Genomic DNA, 19,385 nt, shown 5'->3' on the forward strand with positions numbered 1-19,385 from the left:
ATATGTTTTACTGGTGAAACAATGAAGCAAGTAACTGATGCACTGCAGAAAAGGAAAGACCTGGTGTCAAAATTAGTGGTAGTAGTGGGCATAAAGTTGGGGAGAAAAAGATTGCTGATAGAGACTTGTGGAAGTTGTTGCAGCAAGCAAAGAAGAATAGTGTTGTTGGGAAAGTCGTAGGCATGTTGCCCAGATATGACAACAGTGAATTGACAAGGAGAGCAGCGATAATGAATAGTAAGATTGCTGAGTTGTGCCAGGCAAAGGGGGTTCAAATTGTAAATCTGTGGTGAATTTGAAAGGAAGTTGGAATGGTTTAAAGCTGATGGATTAAATTAGAATGAGTTTGGTGTTGGACATTTAGAAAGTCTATTGTTTTCTGAGAAGGCACAGAGTCAAGAAGTTAATGTAGTAAATGATCACAGCCTCCTTGTGAAGCAGGATAGCACAAATAAACAGATTATACAACAGGAAGAAGATGGATATGAGGATGAAGATGTGGTTGCAGCAGCAAGATGATGGAATGCATAAAAGTGAGTATGAGAAAGGTAGAAATGGAAATCAGAGTCAGGATCACAGAAATGAGAGTGGTCAGACCAAAGAAAGAGATGTGATATAGAAGCTAGAATAGAGAATGTTAGTACTGGTAGAATGGCCTCAAACACACAGGGATTAATATGCTTGTACACAAATGTAAGGAGTATTCAAAATAAGAGAGCTGAGTTGTTGCATTGATTGAGTCAGTATGCCCAAAAATAATTGGAATAAGTGAAACTTGGTTGTCTGAGGAGGATGTGATGTCGGGAATAGAATTAGAAGGATATATAATTTTCTGGAAGGATAGAAATGTGAAAAGAGGAGGGGGGGGAGTGCTGTTAATGATTGCACAGGAATTGGGTCTGCAAACTGTGGAAGTTGATAGTGCATGCACAAATTTTGAATCTGTGTGAAGCTGAAATAAACGGGTTTGTATATCTGATAGGATGCTGTTATAGGCCAGGGAATGCAGAGAATACCGACTATGGAATGTTTAGGCAAATTAGTTGGGTATATAAAAAGAAGGTGATCCTGAGGGGAGATTTTAATTACAGGTGTTGAGAGTTTATTTTTCACTTGGGTAGACTATAATAAGTTTAGTTTAATCCTTTATCCAAGTGTGAGCAAACAAAGTTTGCGCCTGAAAGTATCCTGAAAGGACTGGGATAAGGTAGTGCAACACCAGACAACTCGTTGCAAAGGTGGAGAAAGCTCTCATCACTCCTATCTCAGTATCTCCCATAATGCAAAGCACATCTCCTTGCGGATATGTGTAATGCTATGCATTAAGGCAAGGGCCACTACCAATACTGGTTTCGACCTTTATTGAGGTCTCGTCAGTGGGAGCCAGGCCCAGTAGTGGAGATACAAAGGCATAAGCAATGAGAGGTCATCCTAACCTATATGAGTTACCATAGGGTGTGCAACCTTATTATTAAATTACTCAAGTTTGCTCACACTTGGATAAAGGATTAAACTAAACTTATTATAGTCTAGCCAAGTGAAAAATAAACTCTCAACATCTTTCTCTGAATCCAGAGTAATTTAATAATAAGGTTGCACACCCTTTGGCAACTCCTATAGGTTAGGATGACCTCTCATTGCTTATGCCTTTGTATCTCCAATGATCAACAGACAAAGCAAACTGGACATGCAAACAAAATTAACAATTTACAAGATGGTAATTAGACCGGTTATCACTTACGCATCCCCAGCTTGGAGCCACACCACAAATTCAAACATTCTAAAACTTCAGAGATTACAGAATAAGTGCCTGAGGATGATTCTGGATGCCCCCTGGTTCATAAGAAACACCCAGATCCATAGAGAAGTTAATATCCCTTATATCTCTTTCTTTCTCATAAATCTAGCTAAGAAGTTTCTTTACCATGACAAGTAACCATCCAAACCCATTAATCAAGGAAGCCTCGGAATATAATGAAGAAGAAATCAACAAATATAAAAGACCAAAATCTATTTTAAGTTCAGCTGAATGCAACTAACCTCACTGCCCTCAATGGGCGAGCATATAGCTCACAAACACTCCATTCAAAGTTCTTCAATTACAAGACAAAGGGGAATATGAAAAGCAATTTTGCTACACCCATCTAGCCAGAAATGTTAATGTTAATGTTTGTATCTCCACTACTGGGCCTGGCTCTCACTGATGAGACCTCAATAAAGGTCGAAACCGGTATGGGTAGTGGCCCTTGCCTTAATGCATAGCATTACGCATATCTGCAAGATGTGCTTTGCATTATGGGAGATACTGAGATAGGAGTGATGAGAGCTTTCTCCACCTTTGCAACGAGTTTACAGGTGTTGCACTACCTTACCCCAGTCCTGAAGATACTTTCAGGCGCAAACTTTGTTTGCTCACACTTGGATAAAGGATTAAACTAAACTTATTATAGTCTACCCAAGTGAAAAATAAACTCTCAACATCTTTCTCTGAATCCAGAGTAATTTAATAATAAGGTTGCACACCCTTTGGTAACTGCTATAGGTTAGGATGACCTCTCGTTGCTTATGACTTTGTATCTCCACTACTGGGCCTGGCTCCCACTGACGAGACCTCAATAAAGGTCGAAACCGGTATGGGTAGTGACCCTTGCCTTAATGCATAGCATTACACATATCCACAAGGAGATGTGCTTTGCATTATGGGAGATACTGAGATAGGAGTGATGAGAGCTTTCTCCACCTTTGTAATGAGTTTTCTGGTGTTGCACTACCTTACCCCAGTCCTGAAGATACTTTCAGGCGCAAACTTTGTTTGCTCACACTTGGATAAAGGATTAAACTAAACTTATTATTTAATTACAGGAATATAAAATGGAAGGTGGAGATAGTGCATGGGAACAAGGAGAGTGAGGTTTGTGGAATTGCTGAGAGATAAGTATCTTAAGCAGCATGTGATTCAAGCAACTAGAGGGTTTAATGTTTTTGATTTCATGATAACTTCAAAAGATGTAGTTGTTATACTGCTGCCAGTTGGTGAGAGTGATCATAAGGTGCTTATTTGGGTAGTGATGAAACAAGAAAAGATTACTGTCAAAAATGGATACCTGTGGAAGTGTATAAAGCAAAATGTAAAGTCTTGAAGTTTGTGATACATCGATGGGAAGCTGCATGCTATATTGGAGGAACTGTACTGGAGGAAGTGGGGGAAGGCAAGGAATCAGTAGTAATTGATAGAAACCTGCAATTCAGGGAACATATTGCAAAGGTGATGTGATGGTAACACAGAGGATTGTTGCAATACTGAGAAGGATGCTGACCTGCAGAGAAAAAAGAGTTATCATTGTATAAAGCCCTGATCAGATCACACCTGTACTATTGTGCTCAAATTTGATACCCAGGATTTGAAGCGGATAAATTAACCATGGAGAGAGAGTTAGGATGACATCAGGACTGTACAATGTTAGTTATGAGGATATGCTGAGGGAATGTGGACTGCAGAGTTGGGTAGATAGAAGAAGAGGTGATATGAATGAGACTTGAGAAATAGTTAGAGGGTTGACTGAGGAGTTCTTCCATTTGGTAGAACAGAGAGGAGTTAGGACAAGGATCCATTCCTGGAAGCTATGAATGGAAGTTGTGAGCAAAGGGGTAGGGAGTGATTTCTTTGCATGGAGGGTGATTGAATTGTGGAATGCATTGCCAACAGCCAATGATTTCAAGGAGTAGGCTCCCATGATGAATCTCGTGACTCTGTGGAGACCTGAATCATAATAATCATAATAATAACAATAATAATACAAGTTAATACTAGTATATACAGGTAAAAATGATTATTATTATCATTATTATTACACACCAAGAAAAGACTCATCTGGAAGGTCCTTTTATCTCTCTCTCTCTCTCACACACACACACACACACACACACACATACACACACACACACACACACATAGCTCATCATACAGTGTCTTAAACACATTCAAACTCCTTGCAGACACAACACTCTCAGGCAAGGCATTCCAATCATTCACAACTCTGCACAAAAAAAAAAAAAAAACCTGCCTCTCACTCCCCTACTCACACCCTTTTTATACAGTTTCCAGGGATGACCTCTGGTTCTCCCCTATCTCCCACTATTTTATGTAGAACTTCTCCAGCATTAATCCTATAACAACCCCTTACCAACTTGTAGGTCTCTATCATATCTCCCCTCTTCCTCCTGTCCACCAGACTCTGCAAGACAGGAGTCCGCATAATAGCTATTTTTGCTTGTAGAGTGATGAATTAGTGGAATGGATTACCAGATTGTCGTGACTTCTTTGTCAGTGAATGAGTTTAAACAGAGATAATACATATTGCATAAATAATGATTAGTGTACAGGCCTCCTGCAATGAATCTTCAAAATCTCCTGCAAAACAGACAAACCAGCAAAAAGAACACATCCACAGTTATCAGACAAGGTAAAATGGCTTCATAGCCTTGATTGCTTTAACAATAACTAAAGAGCCTAAATGCTGTTTGGAGTCCATGTAGGTTCCTGTGAATTTTAATAATAATATTATTATTTTAATAATAAATGAATTTTAATAATATTATTATTAAAATTCAAAACAGGCTTGGGTATCACTTTCAGGAATATGCTGAAGCATATGCAATTTATAAGGCTTATACTGTGATCTGTTTCTCAAGCACATTGTAAACAGTGAACTAAGTGACATTCCAACTCCAAACTTCATAGGTAGTTGACTTCTTCATATTTCAGAAAAATATATCCAGAACACAGTGGTTTTGATTTCTTGAGAAGTTCACAGGTATACCACTGACTTAAATTTCTCAATGTTGTCAGTTTCTTTAAATTGATTACACCACCACTAGATACATTTACACACTATATTGGACTTTTTTTTATGTGGTTTCCATCCACAAAATGTTTTTGTCATCACATACCTCCATCATGTCAAGAGAGAATTTGAATCTACAGCCTGTTGGTTGGAGAGTGGATAACACTAACCACATGGCCAATCAGGTAGGCAGCTGATTAGCTGATAGATTCATGTAAATTCTCATTGTAAATGAGCTATTGGCTGAAATTTTCCATATCAACTGTGGCCATCTTGATCATAGATGACCTACTATTTAAAACGAGATGGATATTCATATACGCAATGCTCTTTGAGGGTGAACTTTATATTTTTGCTTTTTTTTTGTAAAATGTATACAAAAAATTCATTTGTAAATAACCATGAACTAATTTTCTTTCATGGATATTTTTTTTTTTTTGAGAAAGCAGCCTTAATTAAAGCAGCGTGTGTGTGTGTGTGTGTGTGTGTGTGTGTGTGTGTGTGTGTGTGTGTGTGTGTGTGTGTGTGCGCGCGTGCGTGTAGAATATTCTTCTGCATTACCAAAGGGTGGTAGGCATACTGACAATAAATAGATTAGACATATCAGTAACTTCATATGGTAGTTCTATAATAATAATAATGATAACGATGTGTGAAAATGAAACTGAAACCTATAAAAGACTAATATTTCCTGTCCCTCCTTCTATCAGTATTCCATTTACCTTTTTCTGTGGAAAACATCTGTGGGATAGGCAGTTGCCATTGCAACTGGTACAGCTCCATAAGGCCATGGGGTAGGGAGGTGATAATCGTAGTGGACAGATGTCTGATAAACCACATAACCATCATGATGATGGCCTGTTTCTGGAGGGCCATCTGGTAGCTGTGATTTGCTAGGCTCAGCATCACCTTCACGTTCATCCACAAACACACTAGTGAAATTGAACCTCCTGCCTTTTGTTCCACTGACAACTTCATAGATCTGGTCCCTAAATTAAATGAGCACTATATATATGTAATACATTCTAAACTGTATAATATATATATATATATATATTCTAAATGGATACAAAATAAGTATTCATTTAATGATACCAAATTAATTCCTTCATATAATAGTAGTGGTTGATGGTAGATGGCGTTAGTATAGCTGCGGTTAGTTGTAGTTGGTGGATTGAGTGGTGGAGACAGAGAGTTGTAGAGTAGGTGCCCTCCCGTGATGCATCTTTAGACTTTAGACTAAAGATTAGACATTATTATTATTATTTGACACCCTGGAGGTGTCAAATAATAATAATAATAATATATGACGTTTCAGCCCATTTAACATTAAGACAATAACAGGACAAAAAAAATTATATCTTTTGTTGTTTCTGTAGTTTCTAGAAAATATGAAATGAAAAATAATACACGAAATCCAGATAACTGGTATAAAATGCTTATGCCATTGAAATATTAAAATACAGATAAGAACACTCCCAAAACATAAAGCTGCCAGATTCTTGCTGTTAGCAGTAATCTAACAGAAATTAACACTACCTGCCTAACAATCTGGACTTCTTCTTCACCAGCCATCCTTCCAAATACATTAAATTTGGAAGGATGTGATTTGAAGGAAGGATTTGGAATTGGATAATGGATATCTGAGTATCAGTGACTGGCTCTCAGATAGGTATCAGAAAGTTGTATATAGGGGGGATGCAGTATCTCAAAAGAGGAAGGTCACTAGTGGTGTACTACAGGGGTCAGTTTTAGGACCATTGTTGTTCAATTTGTATATTAATGATATTGGGATGGGTTAAATAGTGATAGTTAAACATGCAGTTGTTTGCAGATGATGCAAAACTGGGGAGAGCAATGCAGAGTCCAGTGGATGTTATGGCCTTACAAGAGGACTTGAACAGATTGCATGAATGGGTAAGTAAGTGGAACTATCAGTTCAATATCACAAAGTGTACAGTTCTGAAATTTGGTAAGCATCAATGGGATGCAAAGTATACACATGGAAACTTTGAAGGAGGTAGAGGAGATGAGAGATCTGAGAGTGATGGTGGTGGAAAAGGACCCGAAATTGGGGAGCCACATTGCTGAAGTTTTGTCACATCAGATAATGGCAATAATGCAGAAAACCTTGACATAAAGAAATAAAGAGATTAAGATTTCATTGCATAAGGTCTTCATCAGGCTTCATATGGATTATTGTGGTTATCGGGTTTTTCATGGTGACAAGGATATGTAAGAAAGGGTCCAGAGAAGATTCACAATGATAGTCAGTTGTCTTTGGATTATGAAGTATGAAGACAGATTGAAAGAATGTAAATTGCAAAAATTCATGAATAGGGAGGAGGGGGAGGATATGATTGAGACATATAAGTTAGTCAGGGGTTATTATCAGGGTAACATGGAATAAATTTTTCAGAGAATGGGAGAGAGGAGTAGAACAAGAAGCCATCTCTGGAAATTGTATAAAGAGGCTGTGACCAAAAGTGAGGAGCAAGTTCTTTGAATGGAGAGTGGTTTGTGAGTGGAAATGTAGTGCCTGTGTGTGTGTGTGTGTGTGTGTGTGTGTGTGTGTGTGTGTGTGTGTGTGTGTGTGTGTGTGTGTGTGTGTGTGTGTGTGTTGTGTTGTGTTGTGTTGTGTTTGTAGACACTTTGAATTAGTGTCTACAAACACAACATGGTTGGATGAGCTTTGTGTGTGATAGTGTGTACCTCCCACGATGAGTCTCTGACTCCACGGTGATCAGTTGTTAATAATGATAATAATAATAACTTCTGGCTCCTGAATTTGAAGTAACTAATTTATTCTTACATTAATATGGCATGATGCCTCAACTATTTTTTCTATGTTGCCCTTTGATTCAGTCTGTGTGTTGAGGCCTAAGTGCTGTGAAGAATTCATGTTGGAGGTTTAATGGAATATTATCAGCACTGAGAAAGGATTAAAACTAATTTTAATGCTTCCAATATTTCGTCTCAGTCACTGAGACATCTTCAGGAATTACAAATAACTTTTTGTAACAATACACATAAATACAATACATGTTTTTACTTATCACTGTATTATGATAAGTAAAAACACATGCGTGAAACTAAAGTCTTATCTAGGAGGTGCACCCTCTATTGGTGTTTCCAGGTGGCCTTGGATGTAAAGAGGCATCTCTGATAATTAATGTTTCCCAAATTTTGGGAAGTTTCATGCAACCGTATTTGTTTAAATTTGGTTGGTTTCTGAGTGCAGATGCAGATTCAAAAAACAGTCTTTCATTTTTTGAATTTACTATGGTGGAGCATGGTGTTTTTTTTCCAGGAGATCCTGTGGGTTGTTTTGCATACAACCCACAGGAAGTCTGCAAGGCCAGATTGATCATAATCATGATTGCAGATGTATGACTTGTGTTCTTCTATCTGGATGGTTGCTGATCTGCCTGTCTGTCTGAAGTAAGCCAGCTTACAGGAACAAGATACTCTATATACTCCAGGCACTGAGAGAGGAAGGAGCTAATCTTTGATTGAACGGATAAGGGTAGTAAGTTTACTATGGGGCTTAAAGGCTATATGGGGGTTGTACTTTTTTAATGACCTGGCTATTTTTTCAGATGTGCCACAGATGTAGGGTATGGTGATGGCATTTCTGAAGTCCTTCTGAAGAGATGATTCCTTCTCCATTCCCAGACCATCTCTTCAAAAGAACTTCAGGACTAGGTCACCTGCAAACGCCCATAGAGCGCACACCTCCTAGATAGGACTTTAGTTTCACTAACGTGTTTTTACTTATCATTGTGTTGTTACAAAAAGTTATTTGTAATCCCTGAAGATGTCTCAGTGACTGAGATGAAATATTGGAATCATTAAAATTAGTTTTAATCCTTTCTCAGTGCTGATAATATTCCTTTAAACCTCCAACATGATTGAGCCCTTTGATTCAAATACTCCCCCCCCCACACACACAGAAAAGCCACTATATCAACATAGCATCATTCTGGAATATCTCTTCCAGCTTAGCATCATCTGCAAACAATTCAGCATCCCCCCCCCAAAAAAATCATTTGCAATATCAATCATATAAAAGCCCAAAAACAACAGCCATCCAAGTACTGAGTCATGTGGTATTTTACTTGTGACCCATTTTCCCTTCTAGATACCCCCACCATGCAGATATATGCTAGCCAGAATTCTACCCAATGTGCTATAAACTCTTTTATTGAAATTTTAACACACCGCAACATAAATTGGAGATTGCCAGTTAAGCTAAAGATAATCCAAGTGAATTCTTCAACTATGTGGAAAGCAAAAGGAAGAATAATTATGGAAAGATGACACCTGTGAATAGTTATGACAGCATAGTGACCATACCAAGAGATGAGCAATGTATCAGTGTATATCATACTAGTGTAAATGATGCTCAAATCACACATAAATCACTGTACTCAGATTTGGTCACCTAATGTTCATTGTGTGATATGTAGAAACACTGGAAAAGGACCAGAGATGAGTAACCAAGGCAATATTAGGACTCTGGAATGTTGGTTGTGAGGAGAAGCTGAGAGGATGCAAATTGCAAAATCATTCTACCCACCTCATCTTCCATTCTTATAAAAAGAATGGAAGGTGAGGTGGGTAGAATGAGAAGGCATTCTTGGAAGTTTTGTAAAATGCAGGAAGAGAAGTATCAGGAGTAGATTTTTTACATAGAGAGATGTTGGTGAGTGGAACACATCCAATAATTGAAGATTAAAACAAGTTGATAGTCCAGCACCAATACTTTTTAATTGGCTTTGAAATACATTATCGAATCATTGCCAGTAGATAGGTACTAAAGACACTAATAAACAAATCAGTGCAGATTGTAGCATATGCAGATGACATTAACATCATATCAAGAAACAAAGAGAATACAAAAGAAACATATTTGCTGGCCTGGTTGGCTGAGTGGTTAGCATATCTGCTCTCCAGCCAAAAGGCTGTGGGTTCGAATCCTGCCGTGGTCATGGATGTTTGTGATTGTCTGTGAAAATAGCGGTGGTGATTAGCAGTAGATGGTGCTGGTGTAGATGACGAAGGTAGTTGTGGTTAGTGGAGTGGTGGAGAGGGAGAGTTGTAGAGCAGGTGCCCATCCTCGATGAATCTTTGGACTCCCTGGAGGTGTTATGTAATAATAATAATATTATTAATTTTTAGCCCTATCTCTTGAGATAAGGCTAAAATTAATCAATGAAAAAAACAAAATAAATGATTAATACCAGGCAGAATCACTTAACTGATATAAGTTTAAAAATTGGAAACCTTGAAATAGAAAAAGTGGAACAATTTTAAATATATAGGAGTATTGATCATTAGCCAACCAAATGAGAAGGTGGAAGTGCAAATTGAATAAAGAAGTTAATCAATTTACTTGTTGGAGGACTCAAGTGAAAATTCATAAATTGATAATTCATCCAGTTGTTACCTATGGATGTGAAACCTGGATATTTACGACAAGAGTGGAGAATCTGATTTCAGCTTTTGAAAGGAAAATCCTTAGAAAAATATCTGGCCCAGTAAATGATAATGGTCTCTGGAGGATCAGATACAACCATGAGTTATATCAACTTTACAAAGAACCCACAATATCTCAAGTTCAAAAAGTTGCAGTGGGCTGAAAAATGACTGTATTCTTAAGAAGACAATAAATAGGTAAAATTCTTGGAACAAGTTAGGAACAACTGGAACAATTTAAATATTTAGGAGTAATGATAACTAGCTAACCAATTGAGATGATGGAAGTGCAAATTGAATAAAGAGGGTAATCAGGCTATTTATTTATTTATTTTTCCTAGTTCCTTGTTCCTAGAACAAGATGGATAGACACCAATGTCCAAACTGGAGAAGTAAAGTTTTGGACAGACAGAGTTAGAGGCTACAAATCGAGGAGGGCAAGGCTTGATTTGGGATGTTCATAAGAAGAAGTTAAGTGAATTACCCACAATGAGTTATCTTACCCCATGGAGCAGTTGATGTGATAATAATAAATTGTGATAAAAAGGATGGACAGCAAGTAAAAATTTGCTGTCCATCCACTATCCAGAAAATTTCATGTTAGCAGCCACTGTTCTTACACATTACAAAACTTAACTGAACTACTAAATCAAAATCATCCTTGCATGCTCATTCTGGTACATATAAGGGGGACCAGAAAGTAATCAGTTTTTTGAACTACATCTATAATATAAATTTTATTAATGAAAAAATTAACATTATTCAATTATATAATTGGCATCGTTAATTATAACCTTATTCCAATGATCTACTAAGTTTAGAATTCCTTTTTTGAAAAAAGTTAAAGTTTTTTCTTTGGAGGCAAAAAATGATATCAAACTCCTTTGTACATCATCTTGCGAAGGGAAGGTTTTATTTCTTATGCTGTGTTCTAAGGACCTGAATAAGTGATAGTCACTAGGGGCAATATCCGGTGAATATGGAGGATGTGGTAGAAGTTCCCATCCTAACTGCCTAATTTTTTCTTGAGTCATTCTTGCAGAATGTGGTTTTGCATTATCTTGCTGCAAAATTACCTTTTTTCGATTGACAAGCGCAGGATGTTTGATTAACAATTCTTGATGTAGTCGCTCTAATTGTTCACCGTAGGTGGCTGCTGTGATAGTCTTACCTTGTTCCATGAGTTCGTAATGAATAATTCCATGAATATCCCACCAAATGCACAACAGAACCTTTTGTGGATGAAGTCCATCTTTAGGTGTTGGAATTGGAGTTTGATTTGGAGAAAGCTAATGTTTTTTGCGTTTAATATTCTTATACAGCACCATTTTTTGTCACCAGTTACAACTCGTTCCAAAAAGGGGTCATTTTGTTGCCTGGTCCAATGAATTGCAAATCGTCCGTCTCTGTGCTTTATTGTTGTTGAATCATATTTATTATTCAGGCCTCCATGGAGTCAAAAGACTCATCGTGGGAGGTCCTTCCTAAGAAACACAAAGTCTATCAAGACTCATCGAGGGGGGGGTCCCTCCCCAAGAAACACAAAGTCTATCATACCACTCCTTGAACTCATTGACCATTCTCGCTCTCACCACTCCATCAGACAATGCATTCCATGGTTCAACCACCCTCCATGCAAAGAAATTATCCACCAAACTCTGCAGTTCACATTCCCTCAGCCGATCCTCATAACTGTCATTGTACAGTCCTGAAACCATCTTTATTATCCGCCTTTGTACCCTTTCCACAGTTAATTTATCGCCTTCAAATCCTGGGGACCAAATCTGAGAACAATAGTCCAAGTGTGGTCTGATCAGGGTCTTATACAACAGAATGATAACTGTTTTATCTCTGCAGGTCAGTGGCCTTCTCATTATTGCAGCAATACTCTGTGTTACCTTCGCCACCTTTGTAATATGTCCCCTAAATTTCAGGTTACTATCAATCATCAATGCTAGATCTTTTGTCTCCCCTACTTGACTAATTAAACAAACTAGTCAGGATGTTGTTGCTATTGTAGAGTAATAGGGATCTCCAACCTTCATCAAACCATGAGTTACATAAAAACAATGTTAAGTGGGAAGTAGTTTTTCTGCATGGAACATACTATCTGAGATTGCAGACAGTGAATGAGTTTAAGGATTGAGATATGATGTGAACCTCCCACAATAAGCCTCATGATTTACAGTTCTGTGGTGATAATAATAAAATTCACTGACCTTCTCACCTTTACAAACAAGAACAGTAAGATACACTTCTTCTGAAGTGTATCTTACTGGTATTGTTGAGAAGATACATATCTTCTCAACAATACCATTAGAAAGAGACAAAAACTAATACTCTAATGACATCTTTTACAACAAAACCTAGAATTTAAAGATCCTGCCTTCCATATATGTAAATATGAAAATGTTCATTAACTTTGTTCTTTTAATGAATACTTTTATTTAGTTATTGTTTTACTTCATGTTTTATGTCAGTATTTCAATTTACAATACTTGTTATTTGAGAATGTGTACTAGAAATCTCAAAAATCGCAATGGTAGTATAGAGAAATGCTACAGCATCTTAGAATGATGTCTGAAACAGATGTTCCGCTAATCCTGATTTGCTGTTAAATATCAGAAAGAAAATGTCCTCTGCCCCCCTCCTTTGAAACAGTTTAACAGTTTTTGTCTATCCATTTTTTTATGATTTCTGCAAGTCTGTTATTTCTTCAAGTTTTCACATGTTTGCAAATCAACTTGCTTAATTAATTATTAATGCCTACGAGGAACAACACAATAGACAATGTTGAATATTACGTCAGCCTGGTAGCAAAGTGCACAGTGCTTCACCCAACTGACTGTAGATTTGAATAACAGTCAATGATTAGTGGATTTCATTAACCAGTGCAGACCAACCACTCTACTTACTCAAGTCCTGATGTGGCTTGAAAAAAGTAGCATATTTGGTCTCTAGATTTATGGATTATTTAACGCTTAGCCCACCCACAATACAAATATTATAGAATTATCACCTTTCATGGGTGGGATTTACATAAAAAAAGTGCAGTATTGGAGATAATATGTTGCAAAATATGTATATTAAGACTAATTATATGCACGAAATATTCAACTTACTCTGGATAATAATGTACCTCCTTGCAGACAGTTCTTCCAGTTTCAGGACAATATTGAGGACCAGGAAGATAATTATGCTTTGGAGGATGTTTTGGATAGGTGTAATCAGTATAATAATAACTACTGCTAGTGTATGCTCTTAATCCTGGAACAGGAGCAGCATATGGGATGCTATTTGTAGGATGTACATACAGCAGTAGAACCAAGAGAGTGGTTGCACTTGGAATCCATATCTAGGAAGAAAATGAGGTATATAATGGATGCATTTATTATTGTTATATTGTATAACTGCAATCTTTGTAGAAAGCAGAATATATATACAACAAATAAGTGCTGAACTGCAGAAAAGGAAATATTAAAATTATATTCAAAATATTATTATTGTTCCGGGCAACTCCAAGGAGTCGACAGACTCATCGAGGGAGGCCCTAACATCATGTCAAGAACAACTATTCGACATTGACACAGTATCTATTATACCTTGCCTTGAGCTCATTCACGGTCGTAGCACTCACAACTGACTCTGGAAGCTTATTCCACTCATTCACCACTCTCCAAGTAAAAAGCCTAGCTCTAACACCCTTGTCAACCATGCACTTGCCCAGCTTCCATGCATGGCCACTAGTCCTCCCATCACCAGTCATATTTTCAAAAATATCTTCTGGCTCAATCTTATAGAAACCCTTCAGTAATTTGAATGTCTCAATCATATCACCCCTCCTTCACCTATTGTCCAATCTCTGCAACCCACAAATCTTCAACCTATTCTCATAAAGTTCATTCCACAGACCTACTATCATCTTCGTCACTCGTCTCTGGATCCTCTCCATTTCCTCCCCATCACGAAGAAACCCTGGTGCCCATAACTGGGCACAGTAGTCCAGATGGGGTCTTATCAAGGCTCGATACGGAGGAACAACAACTTGTTTGTCCCTGCATGTTAAAGTATTTTTCAGAAGCCAAGTGATTTGATGAGCTGATTTAGTCACTTTTGCAATGTGCCCCTTAAACTTCAATTCCCTGTCCACCAACACTCCCAAATCCCTGGCCTCATCAATCTCCTGCAGGACGGTTCCACCAATGCGATATACTGCTGCTATTCTTTTCACCCCAACCTTACACTTTGCCACATTAAATTGACATCCGTTTTTCCTAGCCCAGTCCTCCAAATATCCAAATCATCCTGTAAAATTTTGACATCCTGTGCACTCACAATTGCTCTACCCAACTTTGCATCATCAGCAAACAAGTGAACACTTCCTCTCAAATCCTTTCCTATATCATTGATGAACAAATTGAAAAGCAGTGGTCCAAGAACAGAGCCCTGCAGCACACCACTAGTCACAAGCCATATTTTAGACTCCACTCCTGCCTAAACCACTCTCTGGTATCTCTCCTTCAACCACCCTCCTATCCATCTCACCAACCTATATCTATCCCCATCTGCTCCAGTTTACTGATTAGGGTTCCATGTGGTATCCTGTCAAAGGCCTTGGCAAGGTCCAGTAGCATCACTGTAAACCCATTACCCCTATCAAGTTCAGCCGTCACTGTTATAAAATGCGAGCAAGTTACTGAGGCATGATCTACCCTTCACAAAACCATGTTGTCCCCCATACAATATCCCATTTTCATCTATCCAATCCTGTATTCTTTTCTTGACTAATTTCTCTAAGACCTTGACAATGATTCCTGATATGCCAATTTGGGCAGTAATTTACAACAGCAGTCTTGGAACCACCTATATGCAGTAGAACTATTTTCCCCTCTTTCCATCCCCTCGGGACTAATCCAGACCCGAGACTCAAATTAAACAAAATGATCAAGGGTACTGACAATTCATTAGCTACTTCTCGTATGACACGAGCTGGTATACCATCCAATCCAATGGATGTATTGACATTGAGGTTATGCAATAGACTACTCACCTCCACTTCATTTAACCACAATTCCCGTATAATCTACTGGTTTATTCGTTTCTGTAATGTCATCACCACCTGGATGATATATACTTGCAAAGTAATCACTCAGTAACTCAACTATATCAACTGATTCAGTTACCTCCCTACCATCGGCATTCTTTAAAATCATTCTGCCATGTACATTTTCCCTTTTACTTGCTACGTATCTAAAAAACTGTTTAGGATTCTCTTTAGCCTGCATGGCCAATGTTCTTTCGTAATCCGTTTTTGCTTTTCTTACCACACTCGTTACCCTTCTGGCGTGTGCTTTATACCGTTCATGTGCCTGCCTGTCACCTTTCTCCTTAAATTCCCTCCATAGTTGTTTCTTTTATTGCAGCTCAAGCTTAATAGTGCTATTCATCCATTTAACCCCTACTTGATTTATTATTCGACTCTAGATATACAGTCAGCCATTGCCTCCTGCAAACACTTCTTAACCACCTCTCATGCACTATCAACTTCTAGTCCTTGCATTGTACTTGCCATGGCACTGAACCTATCAAACTCCTAAGCTTGTCATACTTTCCAGCCCGATAATTCCACATGCACCCTGTCTTAATTGCAAATTCCACACCTTTAGCCACCTCCCAAGTCAAGACCCTATGATCACTCTCACCAATTGGTGGCAATGTGGTCATATTTGTTACAGCCAAATCCTCAGATGTAATTACTAGGTCAAGCACTCTCTGTTCCCTAGTATTTTCCATTACATGCTGTCTGCGACAGCATGTAATGGAAAATACTAGGGGACAGAGATTAATAACCGCATAAAATCCAATTCCTTCCTCCCGTGTGTCCTCTCCTCACTCCAATCAATGTGACCATAGTTGAAATCTCAAATAATAATTACCCTCCTTCCACTCATTTCTTCTATTTGTTTGTGCATACTGTCACCACCATCTTTTCCATCACCTGGTCTATAGCAGCACCCAATTGTATATTTAGCTAGCCGCAATCTCACATCAAATGTGCTCTTTTCTCTGTCCTGCAATTCAACTTCTATTCTCCTTGGCTGTAGCTCATCAACTATCATCAACAATACTCCTCTCCCCATTTTATTCTCCTTGTCATTCCTGAACACACTATACCCATCACATTCAATCCCACTAGCTATATCATCTACAGTCAGCCATGATTCACTAATACCAATAACCTGTGGTCTGGAAGTGCCAATCATGGCCAAAAACTCTTCCTTCTTGTTCCCAATACTCCTAGCATTAGTGTGCACGAATTTAAGACCCCCATTAGCCCCAACCCTACCTTGATGCCTTATATTAACTATCCCACTCCGATTTGTTGTCCTTATTTGCTCAGGCATATTATATTCATTCATACATTCAACTGCCTCCATAAGGACTGTATATCTACTCCCACCCCCCTTAATAAATCTAGTTTCCCTGAATTTGCACATCCACTACATTCAGCAACACTTTCTAAAGTCTCCTTACACCATAACCATCCAAATGCAAGCCATCCATCTTATATAGATCCTTTCGCCCATCGAAATCACTCCACATATCCACAAATTCCACACCACTCATCATACATAACCCACGCATAAAGTCATTCGCAATTATGGCCCTCTTTTAAACATTTCACTGTCATACCGTGGCAAAAGACTAATCATTCTAACTCTCTCACTCTTTTCTTTTGCTACCTCAAACAATTCATTCAGGTCTTCTATCATTTCCATTTTATCTCCTTTCAAATCATTCGTACCTGCCACAACAATCATTTCTTTCACCCTTTCCTTTTGCTCTCTAATAGACTCAGTTACATCCTTTATGGTCGCACCAGGTTGGTACGATTTTGTCAAATCCTCTACTAACACACCTCATACTAACGAGTCTCCATACAGCACTCTATCCTTCATTTTGTTCATGTTCACACTCATACGCCTATTTTTCCTGTCATACTTTTTATTATTGGCTGGTTCATTAAGTCGACTTTTGCTCATACGCTCTAGCTGCTGTTTTGCCCTTTGTATCGCACCATTCAACAACGCGATCTCACTTATTGCATCTATCTCATCTTTTTTATTCTCTGTAAAACCATTAATACTATCATTCACATTTTCTACATTCACACTCACAATTCTCTGGTACAACCTCGCCATTTCTTGTCATATCCCTATTTTCTTCATTCCGAAGTTTGACAAAAATATCACACTCACAATCCGAAATACACTTCAATTCCTCATTCTCCCTACATTTTCTATACACATTCACTCCTTTATTATCATCTAACCACACTCTGATCGCACTCTGCAAAGCATACATTTCGCAGATAGTACACTGAATATTCATTGTACATAATGTAAATATTCTGCACTATTAATATATTATTATTATTATTATTATTATTATTATTATTATTATTATTACATGACACCTCCGCAGAGCCCAAGAACTCATCAAAATGCTCATCATTTTCATATACAATACTTAAACCAATCCACATTATCAGCTCCCATTAATACACTGTGTAATCCATCCACACACCAACAACGTTTTTGTCTGTTAATTGTATTCTGAATGCTGTCTGACCATTTGGTAGGATACAAGTCAATGATTTTCATCATTGTTGTAATGTAATCTGTTGTCCTAAATTTCAGATCTTTGTTTATTATCATTTTCAGGTTATTTATATCTTCCAACTGTTTCAGTACATTCTTGAATGCACAGTATCATATCCAGAATTCTCATATTGTCTTAGTCACTTTTTTTCTGCGCATATTCCAGTTTCTGTAGCATGAACTGTCAGTATGCTCCTTATCATAGCAGCAATGCACTGTGTAGTCTTAGCAATACTTGCTGCATGGCCTCTGAACTCTAGACCAATACTGACAAATCATCCCCAACTCTGAATTTCATTCACCTATTGAAGCAGAGTTCTACTAATGAAGTACAGATATTTATATTTTTGTAATCATAGGTGCAAACACCTTGCATGTATTCATTAACACTGAAACTGCAACCCCATTTATTCATTCCAAGCTAAATGTCTCTTTAAATTGAGAGGATATGAAAAAATTGCAAGATAATACGACAATGTATTACTCTGGGAATGATGAGAACAAACATCGACGTGGTGTAGCTGTAATAGTAGATGAAGAAATCAATAAATCAGTAATAAATTGGATTCCATTTTCTGAAAGGATAATGCTGTTACAACTTAAGGGAAACCCTGTTAACATAAATATCATCCAAGCTTATGCACCCACAGCTGACAAAAGTGAAGAAGATGTTGAAGAGTTTTATGAACACCTAAAAGAGATTAAAAACCTAACAAAGAAACATGATATAAACATAGTGATGGGTGACTTCAATGCAAAAGTGGGAAGAGGGGGTGATGCAGAAATTGTTGGCGAACATGGCTTAGGCACCAGAAATGACAGAGGAGATCACCTAGTCCAGTTCTGTCAGGAAGAAGATCTAACAATAGCAAATACCTCGTTGAAACTTCCACCCAGAAGACTGTACACTTGGAAATCGCCTAAGATAACCAACATAACATCGTCAGAAATCAAATTGATTATATACTGATAAATAAAAGATTCCACAGTAGTATAAAGAGTGCAAAGACTTATCCTGGAGCAGATATCTCATCAGACCACAATCCCATAGCTGCAGAAGTGCATCTTAGATTAAAATCAGGTAAAAAATCACAAAAGAAGAAAAAGAAAAGTGATGTAGAAAAACTGAAAGACCCGAACATAAATAAAAGTGCCAAGACACAGCTTAACCTGCGATTACAACAAATTAACATAGAAGAAAATAAAAGTGTGGAATCTCTTTGGAATAGCTTAAAGAATGCCATTGTAACAACAAGTATTGAAGAAGTGGGTTATGTGAATAATATAAAACAACAGGAATGGATGACAGATGAGATTCTTTCTCTTACTGATACAAGAAGAATGTACAAAAACAAAGACCTTGCCAGGTATACAGAAACACATAACATCATCAAGAAAAAAA

The 19,385-nt window shown here is 37.7% G+C and overlaps 1 protein-coding gene across 1 annotated transcript in view; it reads right to left on the reverse strand.

Annotated features, from left to right (window-relative positions):
• The window catches only part of LOC150110468 (uncharacterized), a 183,249-nt gene that overhangs the window by 20,639 nt on the left and 143,225 nt on the right, over positions 1-19,385 (reverse strand). Inside the window, exons 2-3 of the mRNA XM_090399190.1 lie at positions 13,445-13,677; positions 5,567-5,833 (exon numbers count right to left, since the gene is read on the reverse strand). Coding sequence (XP_090255316.1) covers positions 5,567-5,833; positions 13,445-13,677 — 500 coding nt within the window. The remainder of the gene's footprint in view (positions 1-5,566; positions 5,834-13,444; positions 13,678-19,385) is intronic.

The sequence above is a fragment of the Typopeltis vanoorti genome, chromosome 1 (assembly GCF_054136105.1).
Source record: "Typopeltis vanoorti isolate ZY-2024b chromosome 1, IOZ_Tvanoo_1.0, whole genome shotgun sequence".
Classification (NCBI taxonomy): Eukaryota; Metazoa; Arthropoda; class Arachnida; order Uropygi; family Thelyphonidae; genus Typopeltis; species Typopeltis vanoorti.